Raw genomic sequence first — 21,867 nt, 5'->3', positions numbered from 1 at the left:
CACTTTCAATAGTTTATCGTCGATATCATATTATCTCCGTAACCCCAGGAAGTACTGGTCTCGATCAACAGTGGGGGACACTCTTTGGACATCTGATTGGTTGGACTTACAACCTCCCTCGGTTGTATGCGACTTGCCGCTTATAGGACCTTGAAGAAAAAGAAGTCCAATGAAACAAAGTAAGTCGGAGATAAGCCATCGAATATTGATTTAGTATGATAGGGGTTGATCAGCCGTCTTTGCAAGTTGAACTTTTGGGTACCTCTATGGCTAGAGTAATGGCTGGAGATGGGCTTTTGTATGCAAGGTCCTAGTATATAAAGAGAGCTTTGTTAGAGGCATGGGAATGTTGAAAGGTTCTCTGAAAGCAAGTTTCCGGGAACCATTATCCGTCAATAATAACCATCCGAGACTACAGCATGGCACCATTACACCTCCCACTAGCCGGCAAGACCGCTCTCGTGACTGGTGGTATCAGAGGAATTGGGCGAGGCATTTCCCTCGAGCTTGCTCGCCGAGGTGCCAACGTCGCTATGGTCTATGCCAACCCAAGCCGCAGTGAGACCGCCACGCAAGCGGTCAACGACATTCTCTCACTTGACTCTGGCGCAAAGGCTATTAGCATTCAGGCCGACTTAAAGGTATTCGGAAATTATCAGAAGATTATCGATAAGACGCTGCGAGAACTTGGTGTTACGAATATTGATATTGTTGGTATGGATGGCTCTGTGACAGCTTACATTGTCTTACATCGCGTGGACTAATACTAAGTGGGAATTAGTTCACAATGCAGCGGTCGCCGCGGCAGTCTCTACGGAGGATACTTCGGAACAGTTATACGATGATACAATGAATACTAACATTCGGGCTCCATTCTTCCTTACCAAGACAATGCTCCCCTATATTCCACGCGGAGGGCGTATAATACTCATTTCCTCCATTGCGGCTCGGCGATTCTCCTTCGGAATGAGTCAGACCGCTTACGCGATTAGCAAGGCAGCTATTGAAGCGCTCGCAAGAAACTGGGCCGTTGAAGTGAGTGTATATACCTTAGTGCACAGCTCACATTTGAGGTACACCACCTAACGGGATTGTATCAGTTCGGCCAATCGCGTGGCATTACAGTCAACGGTGAGCCCTGGTCTACGATTCTCCGCAATACTTTATGGCTGACTGTAATGTATATGAAGCGTTGTCTGTGGGGTTCGTGGAAACAGAATTGGTGCAAAGTCTCTCCTCTGAGAGCCTTGAAGCCTACCGCAAGGAAAATGCTCGCGTAACTGCAGCAGCACCAAGGAGCGGCACACCGGATGATATTGCCCAGATCGCGGCGTTTATCGCCAGCGAGGAGTCACGTTGGGTGACGGGGAGCACCGTTTCTGCTAATGGCGGAAAATGGCCCATTTAGCTCGGAAGTTGTAAACCGTCAGTCGCGGTTAGCGAAGACCGAGGCCTTACTATAGAGGGTGTATCATCTGATGTAAATTGACTCTTTCTATAACCTGATCAGTTCTTTTTCTCTCGTGAAGTATCCATTAACACGACATGTCGAAAGTTGAGGGCTGCAGTCTCCAGACGCGTTTGCTTGGCCTTGCGGCAGGGTCTCTCCTTCGCGCGTCTAACTTCGCCTCTGCATCTCGCATAATCTCCTGTCGTGTGCCCATTACGCGAGAAGACTGGTTGCCGAGTGTTGAAAGCAGGGCATCATTGTGAAAGGTACTGTCATAAGTGGCAAGAGGTCAGCCCGACTAACAAGTATAAGTAGAAAATACGTGCCATGTCTGTAAGAGAGGACGAAGCAAGACAATTAACATACACTTCAACGTAAGTGCATGCAATAATTCTGGGACAGGTAGCTACTCCACAACGCCACCCTCCAAGGTTTCTCTCATGCAGAATGCCCATCGGGTGATCCCGCTCCAAAGCCACGAAGCACACTCACAATAATGATAGCAACGGGCGCGAGCGAGTGATTCCGAAGTGAAGGCAGGTGGTTGAAAACTACGCGAGGTGTGTTTGGTCATAAAGTGTGTCAGTTGCCATTACAGATCTGGAGCATGACTTCAGCCATATGAGTCCAAACGTTCAACAAGGTGAAACGGAGCATATTTGCGCCATGTTAACATGGCGTTTTTGAAGGTAGGTAGACGAGCATATATTCAAGAAGTAGCAAGAGTATCAAGAGTTGTCTGACCCCGACCGCTAGACCTTCCCAGTCCTCTCTACGTTTCTGGTCGAATTCCAACGGCATCCCAGCTCATGCTCTGCAAGTCAAAGTGAAGAGAGGATTCGCTCTTTGCGTTGCGTTCGCATCGCGCCATGTCAAAGGTGGCGACTTAAGCAAAGCCGGCGCTAGCCACGAAGCTCACGTCGTCATTGAAAGCGGCGGTGGCATCGAAGGTGTGGACGCCGCCGTTGCTCGCGATGTAGAGCGTGTTGTTGTAGTGGCGAAAGTAGCGTGTTGGGTAGCTCCAAGATCGAATCGAGCTCCCCTGGCCGTTGATGCCCGCCTGCGTGCAAAAGGTAGCATCTTCAGCAAAGAGTTTACTGCCATCGTTGGCATTCAGCACAAGCCCGAAGTTGGAATGGCGAATGAAACTGCCTGGCGTGTCCCTGGACTCAAACGAGAAGCAAGCGTTGTTAGCAAGGCCAGCACGAACTGTCCAGCTAGCCTGTTGCTTGAGGGCTGTGGCGCTGGATGAGGAGACGACCTGAGTGTTGACAGTAGACCCGCTGTGCGCGATGTATCGAGTCGTGCAGCAAGCTGTGGTGGCTCGTAAAGAGATTGACGAACCGACAGTGAGAGCAGGACCACTCGTCAGCGGCGCGACGGCATATTTAGCGGCTACGATGTTGGCTTGGACTGAATTCTCCGTTGCATCAGAAGGATATCCAGAGGTCATGACGCCCTCATAGAATGTACCCTGGGCACCGTTGCTGTTGTCGCCGCCGATGCCGAGTATGATAGCGCCCTCCTTGCTCATCGGGTTGTAACCAGAGACTTGTGGGCGAGCGCCGCTGTAGAAAGTTGACAGTGACCCAGACGCAGCGTTGCCGCCCCGAATTGCCCATTGGTTTGGCTCTCCCTTGATCGCTGCAGTGATGAAACGGTACGCGATGGATGGATCACCAGCATTGTTGCCAGCACTGGAGCCGGAGAACAAACCGTTCTCAAGGTCGGCCATGATCCACGGTCCCTTGCCTGAGCCAGTGCCCCAGACAGTGCTGTCGCCAAAGTAGATGGCCTCCATATGGCCGTTGCCTGTATCGCGGCTGTTGGTCTCGGCGTTGCCATAGTCAAAGCAGCAGGCGCCGTTGTAGTGTGTACCGTCGAGAACCGCATACATGCCCTCCGCGGCGTCTCCTCGAGCTGTGCCGCTGGCAGCGTTATTACGATATCCCGTACCTGGGGAAACGAAGACCCCGTACGCCTTCTGGCCATTGAGTGTCACCGGCGCGCCGATTGCGCTGGCCAGGTTGTCGTAGCCGTTGGAGTCTGGGCCGTTGAAGCCGCCCGGCGGAGCCTGGGTGAGGTGGTTGCCGCGACCCGACTGGTCGTATATGATGGTAATGAGGCATGTAGTTCCAGCACAGAATGCGTCTTGAGCGGCAGCGTTGGCCACGCCACTAGAGAGCGGCGATATGGTGGTTGTGGCGCCATCCGAGCCGCGCTTCACTTGGTATAACGGGCCGGTATAAGCGCTGAACAGGGCACGAGTGGTGCTGTGGGCGGCAACACAAGGCGTTCCGCCCGAGGAGTAGATGTCACAGGGGCCAGCAGCAACCAGAGAGCCTGTGGCAATACAGCCCAGTGCTGTGATACGAGCGTTGAAGAGCATGGCTATGGCGGAGAGGAAAGTTCAAGACAAGGCACGCTTGTAAGAGAATCTTGAATGGGGACAAGAAGCTTCAACAGTCGCTGGAGCAGAGTAGGTTGCTCATGATAATGAAGGCAGCTGTTTCTCTGAACTGGATGATATATACCTACTACTTTTATAGTGGTTTCTTACTCCCTATAGACATTGGCCGTCGGTATCAGAAGGAAAATGTTACATGCCTTGAAGGGACAAGGATACCCCCTCCAAGAACTCGTAATAGCCTACTAATTACATATGACATGTGTTTCTGCAAACTATGTTGCAAAGAGCCTATATAGCCTTGTCAAAATACTACTTCTTCTCTTCAATGCTGCATAAACAGGGCCTTGTGACACACATAAAGCTGGCTTTCGCAGGCGTCAGAGGTGGAAAAAGCACTCCGCCCAAGCTTGAAGTGGGTAGTTGGGGATATTTACCCTAGATTTGGAGTTGTCGTATGCGCGCCAATCAGACGTCTGCAAGGCAGACAGGACATTGACGTCTGCAAACTTCAGTGGAGAGCCTCCTTGTCTATTAACAAGAAGAAATAATATACCTGTCGCGCAATTCCATGGTATTCGTACTGACGTACCGCAAGACCTTGTCCTGTCGCCAAGTTCTGACGTGGACAGTTCTGCACCAGAATACTCTGTCCCCATTGAGGCATGGCACCTTTAGAACCACCGCGGAAGATACTACGGGAAGTCGGGCACGCTTGTCTCGGCCATAATCAGCTATGCAGCTTTCGTTTGGTACTTTTGTAAAATGGGTTACCTGATGATGTTTAATATACTTTGATATACTGTTGCTGCTATACTCAATGCGTGGAATGGCTGATCGATTTGCCTATGGCTATGTTAGCTTAGGCGCGGTATTATGTCTGAGTTTACGAATCTTCCAACGGAAGCCCCAGCTATGATACAGAAATGTTTGAGCCCCTTGGGTGTTTACGTGGTGAATCTTTGCGTGCCCAGAGTGGCGAACTCGGCTTTACGCTTGGGGTCATATGTGTGGTCTGGATTTCTCGGCGTATGACTTGAATGAGGCTGCCGTGATGCACAATCACTCTTCCCTACACTTCATTGTGCAATTGGTGCCATTACATTTGTCTAATCTCTCCAAAACGGAAGTATAATTTGGAGAGGGAGCAATTGCTTTACTAGATGAGATCACGCGGTTGAGCCTGCAGCTTCCCGCTTGAACATGCAGTGAGGATGCCATGAAAGCGGACACAAAGACTCCTCTTCTGGAGGGGACCGCTTGCTCATCCCTCTACTTGCATCCGCCAAAAATTGTCATGCTTAGCTCATATGTATCCTCATATGCTGTCCATGCTCGTTCAGGCAGAAATACTAATCGTTCTTGGGACTCGGATGCGGAGCAGTGAGAAGAATCTGACAACGTACAAATATGTGACGTGCTCGGAGACGTGTTCTGTCTCACATCGTATCCGATGCACTCACCCGAGTGTATGACGGCGTGTAATGGTATGATTCGCAGTTTCTCCCGAAGTGGTGGAAGGTAACTGGACTATTTCATACCCGACCCAGTTGTGTATCGCTCAGGATGTGCCATCATTTCCAAGCGTCATAGTACTGGTAGCTGCTTTTGCATGGGCATCAGCTATGACAACGCATTCACCTCATGTTCAACTGGGAAACTATTCGCTATCTGTTATCTGGTCTCCTCCTATACGTTGTGGAACCTCGGAATCTATCGTCGCCCGGCATATTGTATAAACGCCCCCCTATAGCATTCTTGGAATTGCAGCAACCGGTGTAGCATGACGAGGCGAAATGACCTCACGCGAACCCACTAATCGATATATATCACTGCTGGTCATTGCTAGTCGATTTCGCTATTAAAGCAACGACATCTCCTACAATTTCTTCTCCTCTCCCACCAGTCTTCCTTCAAATCTCATTTTGCATGCTTTGGGAGTTCTTTTCGACTGTCATAATCCTCATTCACCATGTTGACGGCGAAGAAAGTGTTGCTTGCCGGCATGCTCGAATTGTCAGCGGCGTATAAGCTTTCGCCCATGAACTCCTTGCATAGGCTTTTTCATCAGTTGCCGCTGGGCTTCGGCCATAACAACGTTGATGTGTCGCGATTCAGGTGTGACCTGGGTAAACCTCTTGACCCTTCCAATGACGGGCTGTACAGCTCTCATGAGCTCTTCTCACCTAAGGAAGCGGTCGAGACATTGATCCAGCGCCATCAGCCTCTCGTGAGAATGGATTCCGTCTGCTATGACGATCTGGGAGATTTCGACAAAGATGAAAGATGGAGACCTTTTGATGATATCCCCAAGGTGTTAGAGGACAAGTACCCACTGATGTAAGTATCGCATAACCCAATCTTCGTCGAATACGTATGCTGACTGAAAAGCTCAGTTACGAGAAAGGATGGTTCGAAACAATCAATAGATTTGGACTTGTATACACAGTTGAGGGCTCTGATCCCTCATTGAAACCCATCCTCTTGACGGCCCATCAAGATGTCGTACCGGTCGAGAGCGAAACATTAGATTCATGGGAACATCCACCATTCGAGGCATATTACAATGAATCTACTGGATATCTCTATGGCCGTGGAGCTTCGGATGACAAATCGGCCATCACAGCGCTCATGTCTGCCATGGAAGCTCTCCTCTCACAGGAAGACTACAACCCACGTCGCACGGTCATTTTTGCATTTGGATTCGACGAAGAATGTTCGGGTCTCCGGGGTGCGTCGTCGATATCGAAGCACCTTGAAGAACGGTATGGCGAAAATGGCATCGCCGTGATCCTCGATGAAGGCGGTGCTGGCCTCCAAAGTGTCGGAGATGTTCTCTACGCATTACCAGCCGTGTACGAGAAGGGATATCTCGACGTTTGGTTCAACATCGACGTTGTTGGAGGGCACAGCTCCACGCCCACCCCACACACCTCCATTGGTATGATGTCCGAAATTGTCGTTGCTCTCGAGTCCAACCCGTTTCAACCAAAGATCATCAGGGACGGGCCTATCCACGAGGCTCTCATCTGCTTCACACGCTACTCACCCTACGCTCTGCCGGAATTGACCTACTACGTCAACCTGGGTTTGCTCGATCAGGCGGCTCACCTATTAGCGCAAGTGCAGCGAGAGACGCAGTATTTCATCCAGACGTCTCAGGCTGTGGATTGGATCGCGGGTGGCCAAAAGATCAACTCATTGCCCGAGTTTACTACTCTGGGTGTCAATCATGGCTATGCTCCCCAGGACAGTATTGGCAGCATCCAACACCGCATCGTGAAACTGGTTCAAGGAGTTGCCAGCAAATACAATCTCACTGTGCGGGCGTTTGAAGGCGACAAGGACTACGAAGACTACCTCCGCTCCATGGGACATGGGCCCACAGCCAAAGATGACCGCATGCACACGGCTTGGGAGCCCATCTACAACGGGACACTGACGTTGGAGGCAAGAAAACGATCCTACATCACCTCCCAAACGCAAACTCGCGGGTCTGTGTGGGATGTCTTTGCCGGCACGGTCCGCCACACGTTTGCCGATCAGGCAAAGATCGTCGTTCCGGCTCCGGGAGCCATGACTGGCAATACTGATACACGCCATTATCTGAGTAGGTCTTTGTATACTCGACGTATCATACGACATGTTTGTTCTATGCTGACTGCTCGCTTTGAACTACCAGACCTGTCGCAGAATATTTATAGATGGAGCCCGGGAAGTCTGAAATCCTTCTCCAATATCCATGGCGTTAATGAGAAGCTGTTAATTAGTGAGCATGTGAACATGGTTAGGTTCTATTATGATTTCATTCGGAACTTTGACCAGGCCGATATCTAAGCGCGCATGGGATTGATCAGGGCGTCGAGTTGGGGATCGATGGACTGAGTCAGGCATGCTGGCTAAAAACAGCAGGCGAAACAAAGAATCGTGTACCCCTCGTCGATTAGCTGTTCGACCAAAGCAACGAAACTAGGTAGTAAAATACAAGGCATCGTGAAACAGAAGATCCAACACGCCCATACTACATGATATGCCCTCGCCGGGCCAGTGTACGCTCAAAAAGAGGTAAAGCATCTTGTCGGTTGAGGTCCTGAGTTGGAATGGAATTCTGCTGCAGGCCGACGTATTTCCAGTCTTGACCACCTACCTACGTAGGCATCATGATCCCGCACAAGCATGACCCGAGCCCCGGGGACCGTGCTATGGATCCTTTGCATACTTGCTATGTCGTCGGAGACGAGGCCCGTAGAACCAGAAGAGGAGAGGCGCAGGACTGAGTATGGTTGCGACACAGCCCAAGATGGTCATCGTCCAGTGCACTCCGATGGCTGTGTACATTGGACGAGTCGCCATTACCATGCCGCCTGCGGCCAGATAGCGGAGAGACGTTATGCTCGCGAGAGCAATGGCCGAGTGATCGCCGTAGCTGTCTATAATGTATTCATAACTGCTCACGTAGAATGCAGTTAAGACGAGTCCAAAAACACAGCAAGCGGCCAGCCCACTCCATATGGAGATGCTCGGGTAACTGGTCCACCCGAGCCAGAAAAGACAAACGGGCAACATGGGCGACGTAACGATTGCAGGCCATAGTCGGAACTCCGGTTTGACGGGCGCCCCATGCACATGTGCAGTTGACCTGCGAGCCCAATAGTACCAGCTCGGTGCGCTGAACGTGAAGATTGTCGACCCTACTGCGATCGAGGCGAAGCAGCTACCGGTCAGACCGGTAGAGAGGCCATATGTTTCCTTGAAGATGTAATCGAACCCCGAAAGAGAGGTAAAAAGTAGCGTGTACAGGAGTAGCAGGTATAAACCCAGCACCGTCACGATGATCTCTGTTGAGAAAAAGGTAACACCAAGCTTGATATTGTGCTTCAGGCGGCCGGGAAGACTCGCGGACGCTGCATGCTCGGAAAAATAGCTCTCATCACCAGTTAAACGGCGAAGCTCCCTTGCTTTCCACTCTAGAAGCAGTGGCAGGTAGGTTTCAGGGAGAAATAGCACTGCAATCAAGAATGCCGCGCCGGATATGATGAGAGTCATCCAGTCAGGCCAGCGCCAGCCTAAACTCGGATTTGAGACCAGCCACCCGCTCGCTATGGGTGCGATCACAGGACCTAAATTGCGTGAAGCATCAGCATTGTACGCCAAAGGCAGTAGTCTTCCTCCTGTTGCCTACCTATAACGTTAACCCAGGCGATGATTGGAAAGACAAATGCTCTCTTTACGTCTCTGAACTGATCTCTGACACTCGATCCGTTGATGGACAAGGTGGCACTGCAGAACAAGCCCACAAAAAGCCGACAGGTAATGCGTCCTCCAAAAGTTGCTGCCTTTGCAGAACCCAGGACGAAAAAGAGATAGCAGAAGGTGGCTACCAAGTATACAGGGTTTCTGCCTACCGTTTCCGACAAGGGCCCGGCGAATTGAGAGCCAATGCCAACGCCAAAAAGATACATTGCGGTATCCAGATTCTCGGCGACTTGGCTCACATGAAGCTGCGAGCTTGCTTCCGAGTTCGCCATGGATTCTGACGCTCCTGCCCATCCTTGTACAAAGATGAGAAATGCCAAAATGGCAATGTTCTTACACCTTGCAGCTAGCGGCCAATTCTGTGGATTGAGTGTGTCTTCGGGCACACACGTAACCATTATTCGCCCATTCGGCGAACGTTTTCGCTTTTCCGAACCCGTATCTTGAGCAGACGTCGTGTCACGAGGCCACGGCCACGGAGAACGACCCTCCTCGAGATCAGGAGGCCCATTCGACACCGGGTCTCGCGTCGATTGTCCTTTAGGGCCAAGCTCTCGGAGAACTTGATCCCTGATCTGACGGCGCTGTCTCAGAGACCACATGATACTGATCGTAACAACAGATGCAAAGCTAGGTCAATCATCGCGCAGCTTCATCACTTGCCGTATATACGTGCATATGTGGAAATGGGTTCAACAGTCATCAGGTTCTGATCAAATTAATCCAGTAACGTCAATTTGACGTCAATTGCTACTCACGACCTACTAAATCCAAGACACGCAGTAATTGCCTATTGTTAAAGTAGGTATTTATTACTAACACGGGCAGGCTTGTATTAGTGGGGGAAACGAACTTCGTTACAATGTGACTAATTGATTTAATCTCGAAACATTTTATAGAGGAATATATGCGCTCGTACTCCCGCGCTTCTGGTAAGTCAGTATAGGCAGTAATCCAGACATACCTAGAATTAGAAGACTGCAGCATGATTAACTTTTTCCGATCCGATCCTTGTTTTCGACAATCAGTCGTGACACTCTTCTAATGGTCACCAACACACCTCTAAAATAGCCCAAAGAGATCAAATCCACAAAGACGCATCACCCGTCTACAACTAACTGAGCACCAGGTGAACCTCCCCCTATGCAAAAGCCTGAGAAAGCAGAATAGTATTTCCTAGTCCTAGAACAGGCATAGATATAGTTATACGCTGCCCGCTTCTATTATCAAGCATGACATAAGTTTGTGTTTTGCGACTTAAAATGGCAAAGATATTCCAGATTCGGAAGAGAAATGCGAGTCATTCCCTGTCAATCGTAATATGTTTCCCTGTTCAGCGTGTATTCGTCATGTCGTGGCGGTACAAGTCGGTGCACATGGGCTGAAGGGCCAAGGAGTGACTCATGAGACTCATGAGGTGAAGGGACGACCTGGGTCGGGTCTTACCCAAAGATGAGACCCAACAGTCTCAATGNATTTTCCCCACGATCCTAGTGGCTTACCGATCTAGAAACGTGTTTGTGCTGCCCCAGCTGTGGATTTCCACGACCGAGTTGAGAGGTGAGATTGTCAGCGAGACACTTGCTTGGCGAAGAATGCAATATATGCGACGATTCTTCCACGCCAGAGTCATACTACAGGCCGATAACGCTTTGCAACAACAAAGTCCAAGCTAATCAAAATCCAGATGCATACTTGGGGCCCTGCAGAGTTTCATTTCAGAGGGATGATTGCTCTCGTGTTCAGCCCTGTTACGCAAAGAACTTGGGGGCAAGCTGTGAAAGAAACGCCGGACTGGCTGATACTGTAATTGGTGCTTTTTGTACGGCGATTATTCCGGTGTTCTTTCCACCGCATGGGAACATTAGCTGGACGGGCTTCACATCTGCAGGCAAAAGCTTCTAGTTGCCATGGCCACATGCGTCATGGATCAAACCGCGTGTATTTACCTTCGGGAAGAGGAAGGGATCAGCGCCCATCTGCGACCCAGCCGTCAGGGGCCCTAGGTGTGTAGGTCTTGGCTCGTCTTCGGAATACGACATCGCTGGGCACGATCCCAAGAGCATCCCCAAAGATGATGGCCTAGGTCTTTTCTCATCCTGAATCCACTGCTATAGTTTATCCTGAACGGGGGCGGTAACTATCCTCCACCCACGTTCTATCACGCTGAGACGCCTGGGCGGCGAGTGGCCGACATTGATATTGGAGGCCCCAGCCACGAAGCGTTCCTTGGCAACATGTCAATGACAACAAAGACGGTGTCAGCTTACACCTCCATTCGGTTTTGGGTCAAAGCTATCTCTTTCCACTGAAGACGTCTCAAGCAGAGATAGTCTCCGGGGTATATAAAACCCCTTCGTCAATCTCCTATAAGCCGTTCTCATCCATCCCCTATCAGACAACCAGCAAGCCAATCTTACCTTCCGTCAGCCACATCCACTGCCAATCGCTCCAGAATGTTCTTCGCTCGTGCCATTATCGCCGCTGCCCTGGCTGGCGCCGCTGCCGCTACTCCAGCCGCCCTCCAGGCCCGCGACCAGAAGCTCACCATGAGCTACTGTAACGGTTGCATTCCTATCGGTGAGGGCGGTGTATCTTGCGTCCAAAACTTTTACATCCACTGGGGTGACAGCAACCTCGGCTCTTGGTATGTAATCCAGAACCGGGATATCTCCTGAGCCCCTCGATATCTGGTTCAAACCCCGTGCTAAACTAGGTATCACAGCAACGACTCGTCGTTCCTCTACGACGACGGCGAGTGCTCGACTTCTGGCGCCACCATCCCCACCCCGTCTGGTGATGGCACCTGGTCGACAACCAACTGCGGTGCCGCCACCGACCAGGTCCTGGGCACCATCAGCGCTGGCGGCAACACCTATACCTGCTACCGCGCCAACGACCAAAATTTCTCGAACTTCTGCGGCGAGACATACGCCTGCTCCGTCTACGCCTCCTGCTATGGCCCGTAAACAGCAAGAGGTATACGGCAGGACTGAGTCGGGACTCGTTCTGTTTACGATAGGGTGTCGGGGTCGTAAGGAGGCAGGTGCTGGCAGGAAGACCTATGGTATAACTGATATAGGACAAAGCATGCTGTACTTAACTTCTTACATCCTGAGCGATGTTCTACTTACTATTGAGGGAAAGTGCCAAATTCAATATCTACTGACAATTGTTTACCACCTCCGCCGTAATGCTCGAAATTTGATTGTAGTGTACGCATTCCTGTCAACTTCGTCTCCCTGGCAATTTCACAAGCTATATAAAGTAGTTTAGACCCACTGCCTCTGGGACCTTGTAGTGCAGGTTTGGTAACAGAGAAACACTCGTGACGCAGCTAAGGGGTCAATCTGCTGGTTGCATCGCAGTACCTTGAATCAGGCACTCGAGTCTAATTATTATAAATACACCAACGTCGATTGCTCGCTGATACTGCTGTATAGCATATCCACAGACTAAGACAACCATCACCGACTCCAGCAATCCAACCGCACTCCCATTACCGCTACTGTATCGCCACACCGCCCTGAACCGCCGCATATTGCCCGACTTCATGTGCTTAAACGCCTTCTGAGTCTCCACCAGCAGGAAGTTCTCAATATGGCACTCGACGTCATGCGTCTGCACTAAGGAAATGGCCTCCTCGGAGTCGACGGTGTGCCCGCTTGGCCAGCCATGCTCTCTTCTTCACCACTCTCCTTCCTGTACTACCGTCTCTTACTTTGTTTCCCTGGACAATACTTATTTCATTAAGCTCTAATTCTATCTATTCTAAGGCACACTCTAGAAGGTTGTCTCATCTAGCAGTTATCACTGTGGATAATATCCGCTGCCTGGTATGCAGTAGCATAAGTAGCGACTTGAAGATGGGCGGTAATAGTAACAGGGAATACAGAGGTGTCGACAATACGGAGCTTCTTCACACCCTTCACCCGAAGGTTTGTGTCAACTACCTTGCCCATAGCTGCAGTTCCCATAGGGTGGAATGTAGACCTGATGCGCAGTTAGCAGGAGCCGTTTGTGAAATTGGGTTCAGACTTACGCAAGACCAGCAGTGATACGAGAATCGATATAAGCGTCAGTAGACTCAGTTGTAAAAGTTTCAGTAAATCCCGTGGCGCCCAACTCTCCAGAGATAATGTCTCGACCAAGAGCCGTCTTGTTGGAGGAGAGGAAGTCGATCTGGAGACGCATACCCTCGCGGGCAACAAACTTGTCAACTTCGGTGGAGTGGTAGTTGGGATTGATGTTGGGCACGTCATTAATGTCGGCAGAATTGAGAGTGACATTACCCTTGGAAGTGGGCAGCAGGTTGATGAGCATGATGGTAACGGTAGTTCCGTCTGGTGTACCGGTGTACATAAAGACGTGCTCGTTGAAGGTGCGATCGGCCTTGAGCAGTGGGTGAGTCTTGGGGTCAGGCTTCTTGCCCTCGTCCTTCTCAATAGCAGCGGCCAACCCGGCCTTGTCCGTGATGCTAGTCGTGACGAGGAAGTCCGCCGGTGTTCCATAGCCATACTGTGGTTCATTCCATAGCGGGTTGGGTGACGTGACAGTATAGCCAGCGGAAGGGTCCTTCAGAGTCCACAGTGATGCAAAGAGACCGTGATCTTGGAAATTCTTGCCAACGTCGGGTTGCGATACGCGAACGGGGATGTTGAACTTTTGCAGCTCATCGGCTGGTCCGATACCGGAGAGCATGAGAAGTTGGGCAGTGCGGATGGCGCCAGCGGACAGGATAATCTCCTTCCCATTGATCTCGGTTCCGTTGACGAGCTGGACGCCAGTGGCTTCGGGCTCTTGGCCGGATGCAGTGGGAGTGCTCAGAAGAACTTTGGCGACCATGGTTTTGGTGAGGACAGTGACGCCACCGAGCGGGAAATTGTTGGAGGCAATTTCACGGCGGCCCTTGAGCTTGTTCTCGAAGAGGTCGCCAATGCCGAGGGGGTTGCCAGCGTTGCCGTCATTGTTGGGAAGCTGCTTGACGCCGACTGCCTTCCATGACTCAAGAGTCTGGTTGCGCAAGGGAAATTCACGATGGGTCGACACAATCCCCTGGATAGGCAGAGGGCCGTCTTTTCCGTGCTCTTGGGGGTTGTCGACGGGGCAGTCCTCACTGAGTTTCATGTACGGAAGCAGTCCAGCATAGGACCAGCGGTGATCGCCAACGAGATCGCCCCAGAGGTCGAAGTCAAACTTGTCCCCGCGGATCCAGCCACCTGTAAGAGCACGTCAGCTTGTGTTCTCATGAGGTCTCAGCGTCTTGCGCTGTCAATGCGCCCGAACGCAAGACGGCTGAGTTGTCTCGAGTTGGGCTTCTTCACCTGAGTTGATCACGGTGCCGCCTCCGAGCGCCTTGCCGCAAGGCAAGTCAACATTGCGGCTGTTCAAGGCTACCTGCGGGACCGTCTTGTACTTCCAGTCGTACTCTCCACCGATGAGGTTGGTGGAGTTGGGCCACATGACGCTCTCGTCATTGTTGGCGTTGGCACCGGCCTCAATGACAAGGATATTGAGTGACGAGTTGAAGTGGTGGAGACGATTGGACACAACGGAGGCCGAGAGGCCGCCGCCAACGAAAATATAATCCCAAAGCATGGTGGACGCTTCCTCGGCCGTTGTTTGAATAGGTTGGTTAGTCGACTCTGCCATCTTGAACTCACAAGAGCGGTCGAACAGGCTTATATGTCTAGAATGCAGAAAGCACCCCCAGAGTATCGGATCAGGGCTTCTATTGATTGCACTTCCAGGACCATGCGGTTAGGCCGATTACCAAAAATCGATAGTCAGTTTCGAACTGAGGCTTCAATAAAAAAACACCCCCAGGGATAGATGCTTGCTTCTGCACGTCAGCTAGCTTTGTTGTGGGTAACCCAGCGGGATGTATTGGCTTGAGCTCAATCAGGTAGTAGAAAGTCGGATAGTCGGATACGAGATGCGCAATGCGTAATCCTCGAGAGGAAAAGAGGATATAGCCTCGTCCTTTAATACTCGTTTGTCTACAGACCGGCTCGCAGCTCGCCAGGTACGCCAACGTCCGTTCGGCTTGTTATCATCGCTCGCGTCGCATCAACTAGAATTGTCGTGCCATACACGTCCAACGCTCCCACCGAGGAGACTCAACAACGAACGATGTCCTGCGGCTTGAGAGGGGTAAGGGCGCCACATGGAGAGAGCGTGCTCGGCATGGAGAATGTGAGAGGAGGCGAATGAGAGCCTCTGCATGGATCAAGTTCCTGACGCCACTGTCAGCATGTCAGCCCTCTATGCGCAAACGCTTCTAGGTATTGTCCGTTTTGGGCATCCGCGGCCGTTGGTCCAGGGTCTCGTCCTAGATTGTTGCGCGATTTACCCAAAGTGTTGTATGCGCTATCATACACAGTTCGAATCACAAGTAGAAAAGCATCGACGGCAACCCCTGGTGCTGATCAATAGAAGTGGACTTTCCCTTTCCCTTACTGGTCTGAAGCCGGTGATGTACGCACGTGCTTCCTGGGGGATCGAAACGCTACGGCACATGGAAGTCGACTAGTCAGCTTTTGAAGCACGGACACTAGACGCACGGGTGGCTAGGGAACCTCCCTAGTTGCCGCTTTGGCCGCTTCGGGTATAAAACCTAGTCTCATCCCATGTTATCTCCTGCCACTCCAGGTGCTAGTGCACTTGGCCAGCCTACCCGATGGCACACAGGTGCTTCGTGTCTCGTATGAGTTCAGAGGAAGGATCTCTCAGTGAAACCCTCTGCGATCGTCAAGGTTGCAGTGGCGCCCACGGACGGGTAAATGCGAGCCATCAAATTTGGCGCACAGGTTGATGCTATACAAAACGGACTATATCCGTTTCGGCTTCTGTCTGGCCTATCCTGCTCACGTCGCTTATCGAATGTGGCCGCTGGGTCCGTGTTGTTGTACATGTGCAATTGGTGGGTGTAATATCTGTAGGATTATAACAGTCACCCGCATGCCCTCCGTCTCTTGTTCCCATTTCGACCAACTGTGCATATTACATACGTGGGTTGGACCTCGAGAAGAGTGACCAACGCCTTTCTCTTGCCCTACCCATGCCCACGCAGACCCGGATCTGAGTTGCGATCGATCGTGAAGACATCATAGCATCAAACGTCTTTATGGTTTTGCGACTCGAACGGTGCTGAGGTCGGAGCAGCAGCAGCAGCCATGGCGACCACAGAGGCTTCGCCGGTGGTCGGGAGCGACCTTCCTCCTATCAATCATTACGGTGCGGGCATCGTAGCTCTCTCGGTGGTGATGCCAATCATTGCCACTGGATGGTTGGCGTTGAGAGTGTGGACTCGACGGATGAGAGGGATCTCGCCGTTCCTCGTGGAAGATATCTTCTGCTACCTTGGTCTTGTGAGTAGCTCTTGAGAGTAGACGCGGTGGTGACGCCTTAACGACGATACTGACCAACGACCTTTTTCCTACAGTTTTTATTTTGGGCAATGGGTATAAACGGCATACTGAGTACGTTGCGATCTCCAGAAAGCATTACAAAAAAAAAAAAGAACACGACGGTCACGATACTAACGAAAGATCCCAGTGGTGGTTTATGGTGGTCTCGGGAACCATCTTCGCCAGCTCCAGCCGATTCAAATCCTACGGTATTCCCAAATTCTCTTCGCCAACCAGGTTCTATATGCCACTGCTCTGGGATTCACCAAAACCAGCCTCGCGCTCATGCTGAAGCGCATCTTCTTCACTCAGTCATATAGCTGGGTTGCGTATTGCGTAATCGCGCTCAATGCTTCCTGGGTCATTCAGACCATCCTGACAGGTATTTTGATCTGTCAGCCTGTCACCATGAACTGGGATCCGACCGCGCGGGGCCATTGCGGTAATCAGACGCTCGCCTTTGCGGCAGTCAGCATTGTCGATATCATCACTGATCTTGCGATTATGATTTTGCCGCTTCAGATGGTGTCAAAGCTCCACATGAAGAGGACGTATAAAGTCGCTTTGATGGGTGTGTTTGGTTTAGGTTTCGTGTAAGCCTCGTGGTCTTCGAGATGCATCCTGACTCATTCTTGAATCTCCATATTGACTCGCCGGTTAGGACCATCATATTCACAGCTGTTCGCCTCTATCTCGTCTTCAACGTCGACTTCCTGGACATAACATACTCGGCGATACCTACAACAATACTCGGCATATTGCAACTAGGCGTTGCGAACATCGTCATCTCTGCGCCGCTTCTTCGTCCGGTACTGGACAGAACTCTGGGTAAATGGTTTTCCCTCTCTGTGGTGAACGGCTCGCGCGGAACGCCTGCAGCTGGCTCTCACCCTAGCGGTATCTCGAAACCAGGCAGCTCTGCAAACCTGGGCTTACACAACAGCATCCACGGTCGCCCGAGGGCACCAGGGAGCAAGAACTTCCATCGAATCACAGAGAGCGAGGAGAATCTGAGATGGGAGATGGATGTGATGCATTCTGATAAAGGGAGAACCACATACGCAGCGTGGCCAGAGGGGAGCCCAGAGAGCGTAATGGAGATGGGAACGACGCCGCCAGCGGGTAAGATCTTGAAGATCCAGTCTACTGAGGTGACACATGAATAGCGGCTTTGTGCAGTATACCCTTTGAGTTGATACATGAACTGAAGATGGCGCTTGGTGGACAAAACTTGGAAAGGACATCCGCGGAAAAGAAACGTAAGAGTCTGAGTCTGTATTATACCTAATTTTCCTAAATAGTAATAGACCATAATGACGATGTCGCGAATGCGTCTGTCTATGCTCTCACTAAGTACTTCACACTCATAGACTCGTAGTAGCATTTGCGCTTACATCACCTAGCTGCTATTAGGAAGCGTCGAGAATAGCGCCGCTACGCTACAGGGCAATTGAGTAAAGGGATACTGCTGCAGGGCGCGTTGCCTGAGACATACTCTACTCATAGGAGCTGATTTGCCGTTGTGTTGAAACCCAGGTGGGAGAGCAGACATTCTACAAGTTTCTTGCTGACGCCATGTGACCGACTTTGCCTTAGTGCTTAGTGCTGTGCAACCTGACTCAGGCTGGTCAAGCTTGACATGGCAATGATCGAGGTCGAAGCAGAGGCCGATGTTACCAAGCTCCCCCTAGTGCGATGTAATACGACCGAGAGGCTATACATCTCTGCCACTAACGCTCAGACACAGCCACGAGTGTATGGGTCACAATAACAGGAGAGAATTTGGCTGCAGTTGTAGTCATTCTTCTGAGTAGCGCAGGTGCCAGACACATTGGGTGGGAGGGAGATCCATTGCAGGGTAGCGAAATGGCAATAAACACCCCATGTCAGACATGGTGTACTTTCCATTCGGCTGCAAGGAGATATTTCCGGCCCAATCAATGTGACTTGCCAAATCCATCGACGAACACCTTCGTTCCGGAGATTTCTCGATCGCCGAACCACTCGCGGATATCCCAGAGCAGAAGATTCGGCACTTCGTAGGCGGCAAAATGCCCGCCATGGTCGTGGACGTTTCTCCTGACCACATTGCCACCGCGTCTCGCCCAATCTAGAGGCAGTCGATAGGCAATATCATGAGGGAACTGGCTGATTGCTACGGGTATTTCCACCAACGGAAGAGTGCCAAAGTCAAGCCCGTCAAGAGCGCCATCGTTAGCCACCTCCCTGTAAAAGCGCATGCCGGCATATGGTCCTTGGATGTAATACATCATTGACCAGGTAATTATCTCTTCTGGTGTCCAGACCTTGATTGCTGGGTCAACGACTTCTGCCATCAGACCATAAATCCACATGGCAAATCCTAGAGGAGAATCCGACACTGCATAGGCAGCTGTGAGTGGCTGGGTTTCCTGAAGGATGCGGTAGCCGGATGCCTGGTTGATATAAGTCTCCAGGGTCGCAATGTATGCTGTTTCATCAGGAGTTGCTAGCCCTTCAGCAAGTCTGCGGATATCACTCTGATCTGGTTGAATGACCCAGAAATTGCTCAATGCAGAGACGACATTGTTCGGGAAGAAATGTGCCTGGAAACGAAGAATAACACCGCCGAAATCACCTCCCTGTATGACGTATCTCACGTAGCCGAGTTGCTGCATTAACTCGTTGAAAGCATGGGAAGCATGGGCAGGTCCAAACCCCGGGCGTTGAGGCGCCGGGGAAAATCCAAATCCCGGTATTGAGGGAGCAACCACATGGAATGCAGGGACGGATTTGTTAGGCGGGTGTGTCAAATCGTCTATGATGTTGCTGACCTCAAGGAATGAGCCTGGCCACCCGTGGATGAAGAGCAGAGGAATGGCATCTTCGCGCGGCGAACGGTGATGGACGAAATGTAGTGGGATTGGACTGGTGTTGTTGCCTATCGTCGGCTCAACGATTGTCGTGAATTGCTGCAGTCTGACTCCCATTGTTAATCAAGCAGTCGGAGACCCCAGTCGCGACGCAAACTCGCCTTTCATTAATAGACTCCTCGACCATGGTCCAGTTGTATTCATGGACCCAGTGTTCCCGAACGTTAGTGAAGTTTTCCATAGTCGGGCCTTCGTATGTTGTTTGGATGAAAATTGGAGACCTGGCGCTGAAGACACGCTGTCTTGTGTCGTCAATGAAGTCCTGGTTGACGCGAAGTTCGAATGGCTTGGGCGTCTTAGAGAAGGTTGCGTTAACATTTGGAATAGAAAACGCATCCAACGTCCACACCATGTTGAAGAGGATGATGATGTGAAAGGATATCATTGTGATATTCTGTCCTCTTGCAAAGGTCTGAAGTATTCTGAGGCTTCCCTATATGTTGTTTCAGAAATAGATAGAGATGTCGTGGTGATCAGCTTCAGTGCTCCGATCAACTCGAATATACGATACAAGCCAAATGTATGCGTGGTATCAGCCTTGAAAGAATCTGGGAAGATGTGATTTATCATGAAAATACATTGCTCATTCTGAATAGCTCTATGCTATTATTCATGCTCTCTTAACAGCCTCTGGAACCTGCAGTATCCGAGACAGATTGCTAAGCATGGCTTTGTGAGGGCCTGAAACTCCTGAGAAAGACATAATGAAGCGGCGGATCTCTCGAGCAGAAAGTCCTGTTCTATTACCATACCTGGATATTTACATCCGTGACAAGTCGGATGTAGAGGTCAAACCCCTGTGTTAGCGCAGCTCCCCACAGAAACCAGGAGAAAAAAAAAAAAGGAGCCGCCCAAAGTTGTCTTACGATGCTCGTTTTGCAAAATGTTCGATGTCTGAATTATTTCCTCTCCTTTCCCATGGACTGCGGAAGCAGTGCTCTACTTAAAGCCGAGACGTCTCTCGCTCTACGGCCGTCCTTCTACAGCAGTAGACATTTCCTGACGTTCAATACTACTCCTTGACAAAGTCATTTTGTTCATCCGGATCGAATTTTACAGTAGCGTTGGCTTCCCTTAAGAATGGCTACTATTCACGTCGGTATCATTGTCTTTGCCTACCAGGTCGTCGACAGCGCGGGCCCTACCGATCTTCTCACCTCCGCACGAAAGTCCGTTCTCAAAGCCGTGCAGCAATACGGACCGATCGATGAGGAGATTATATCTCGAGCACCCGAATTTGTTTTTCACCACATTGGTGTCAACAGAGACCCAGTACTGCTGGGTTCAAGCCAGTTGACTATTGTGCCTTCAACCACGGTCGATGAATGCCCGGAAATAGATATTCTTCTCGTCCCCGGCCCGTATTTGCACAACTTTGAACTACACCCGAAGCAAGCCGAATTTATCCGCAAGCATGTGGCAGCGGGTAAGCTTTTATGGACGACGTGTACGGGAGCCAGCGTTGTGGCATCGACAGGTGTTCTGGACGGGAAGACGGCAACTGTGAATAACGTTGAGTACTCCTGGGTGCGAAAGCGTTGGCCCGAAGTCAACTGGACGAGAGAAAAGAAATGGATTGTTGACGACAATGTTTGGACCTCTTCTGGGGCATCTGCTGGGGTAGACATGGTTGCGCATTGGCTAAAGGAGAACTACGGGCTCGACCTACTTATCCAGGCGAGCAACAGCCTTGATTACGAGGCTCGAGACGCTGATGGTCTCTACACAGTTTTCCCCCAGAGATATAATGTAAAAGGGAACAAACTGTCTACTCATGTCTTCCGATACTATGATAACGCATAGGTATAGTAATAGAGGGGAGGTAGGCAGATTTTTTATTTATCTTACTAGGAATTATAAGGGCAGGGTGTAGAAAAAGAATGTAAATGTCTTATTATTTATCTATATCCTCATTGCATAACCTATCAGCATATTAATTCTCCTCCCTTGGAATCTAGACATAGTTCACGTCTCCTACCTCTCTTAGTTTGTTATTAAGATTAGAAGCCTCCTTAAGAAGATCTCGGTTAGCAACCTTGTTGCCTGCGGCATTAATCTATCTGTTTCTAGTCCACTTGTAAATCCAAGTTGTTATATAATTAATCGCATATCTGGAATCTAAATAGATCTTGACATCTAAATATAGATTCGTGTCTAGCTCTTTAAGCTTTTCCAGGGCTTGCTCTAGTGCTATAATTATAGCAGTGAGTTCAGCCTGCTAGTTTATAAGTAGAGGATATTAAGGTAAGGATTATATCTATATATAGTATATATATTATAACCTAACGTTATATAAGATCTAGAACAGAATATTTAACCTTCTGTCTATAAATCAGGTATTGCTTAATTAACTTAACTAACAAGCTATATAAGTAAAAGGCTTACTAAGCTTAATAAACAAGCTATATAAGCAGGATAGCTTAACAGGCTTAA

At 50.3% G+C, this 21,867-nt stretch overlaps 9 protein-coding genes across 9 annotated transcripts; 5 read left to right on the top strand and 4 right to left on the bottom strand.

Moving 5' to 3' along the window:
• Positions 1-418: 418 nt before the first annotated feature.
• On the top strand, positions 419-1,408 carry CCMA1212_010876 (Hydroxynaphthalene reductase arp2; the record flags this gene model as incomplete). Its single annotated transcript, XM_073707903.1, has 4 exons — positions 419-710; positions 736-1,035; positions 1,101-1,131; positions 1,191-1,408. Exons 1-4 carry the CDS (start codon positions 420-422, stop codon positions 1,406-1,408), a joined length of 840 nt encoding a protein of 279 aa, XP_073553598.1. The 5' UTR covers position 419.
• Positions 1,409-2,336: 928 nt separating this feature from the next.
• Positions 2,337-3,839, bottom strand: CCMA1212_010875 (Alpha-L-arabinofuranosidase; the record flags this gene model as incomplete). The annotated part of the gene is made up of 1 exon (XM_073707902.1): positions 2,337-3,839. The coding sequence occupies one exon, from the start codon at positions 3,837-3,839 to the stop codon at positions 2,337-2,339; it is 1,503 nt and encodes a 500-aa protein (XP_073553597.1).
• A 1,990-nt stretch (positions 3,840-5,829) lies between these two features.
• CCMA1212_010874 (uncharacterized protein) lies at positions 5,830-7,694 on the top strand (the record flags this gene model as incomplete). The annotated part of the gene is made up of 3 exons (XM_073707901.1): positions 5,830-6,197; positions 6,254-7,467; positions 7,540-7,694. The coding sequence occupies 3 exons, from the start codon at positions 5,830-5,832 to the stop codon at positions 7,692-7,694; spliced, it is 1,737 nt and encodes a 578-aa protein (XP_073553596.1).
• Positions 7,695-8,057: 363 nt separating this feature from the next.
• On the bottom strand, positions 8,058-9,715 carry CCMA1212_010873 (putative efflux pump kojT; the record flags this gene model as incomplete). The annotated part of the gene is made up of 2 exons (XM_073707900.1): positions 8,058-8,977; positions 9,040-9,715. 2 exons carry the CDS (start codon positions 9,713-9,715, stop codon positions 8,058-8,060), a joined length of 1,596 nt encoding a protein of 531 aa, XP_073553607.1.
• Positions 9,716-11,569: 1,854 nt separating this feature from the next.
• On the top strand, positions 11,570-12,082 carry CCMA1212_010872 (uncharacterized protein; the record flags this gene model as incomplete). Its single annotated transcript, XM_073707899.1, has 2 exons — positions 11,570-11,760; positions 11,839-12,082. The coding sequence occupies 2 exons, from the start codon at positions 11,570-11,572 to the stop codon at positions 12,080-12,082; spliced, it is 435 nt and encodes a 144-aa protein (XP_073553606.1).
• An 831-nt stretch (positions 12,083-12,913) lies between these two features.
• On the bottom strand, positions 12,914-14,765 carry CCMA1212_010871 (Oxygen-dependent choline dehydrogenase; the record flags this gene model as incomplete). Its single annotated transcript, XM_073707898.1, has 3 exons — positions 12,914-13,106; positions 13,156-14,332; positions 14,438-14,765. 3 exons carry the CDS (start codon positions 14,763-14,765, stop codon positions 12,914-12,916), a joined length of 1,698 nt encoding a protein of 565 aa, XP_073553605.1.
• A 1,523-nt stretch (positions 14,766-16,288) lies between these two features.
• CCMA1212_010870 (uncharacterized protein) lies at positions 16,289-17,688 on the top strand (the record flags this gene model as incomplete). Its single annotated transcript, XM_073707897.1, has 4 exons — positions 16,289-16,483; positions 16,558-16,594; positions 16,671-17,115; positions 17,184-17,688. The coding sequence occupies 4 exons, from the start codon at positions 16,289-16,291 to the stop codon at positions 17,686-17,688; spliced, it is 1,182 nt and encodes a 393-aa protein (XP_073553600.1).
• A 771-nt stretch (positions 17,689-18,459) lies between these two features.
• CCMA1212_010869 (Putative epoxide hydrolase) lies at positions 18,460-19,819 on the bottom strand (the record flags this gene model as incomplete). Its single annotated transcript, XM_073707896.1, has 2 exons — positions 18,460-19,473; positions 19,532-19,819. 2 exons carry the CDS (start codon positions 19,817-19,819, stop codon positions 18,460-18,462), a joined length of 1,302 nt encoding a protein of 433 aa, XP_073553602.1.
• Positions 19,820-20,514: 695 nt separating this feature from the next.
• On the top strand, positions 20,515-21,237 carry CCMA1212_010868 (uncharacterized protein; the record flags this gene model as incomplete). Its single annotated transcript, XM_073707895.1, has 1 exon — positions 20,515-21,237. The coding sequence occupies one exon, from the start codon at positions 20,515-20,517 to the stop codon at positions 21,235-21,237; it is 723 nt and encodes a 240-aa protein (XP_073553603.1).
• Positions 21,238-21,867: the final 630 nt, after the last annotated feature.

Source organism: Trichoderma ghanense, assembly GCF_004382785.1.
Source record: "Trichoderma ghanense strain CCMA-1212 chromosome Unknown scaffold_36, whole genome shotgun sequence".
Lineage (NCBI taxonomy): Eukaryota > Fungi > Ascomycota > Sordariomycetes > Hypocreales > Hypocreaceae > Trichoderma > Trichoderma ghanense.
This window is presented reverse-complemented; position numbering and strand designations above follow the sequence as displayed.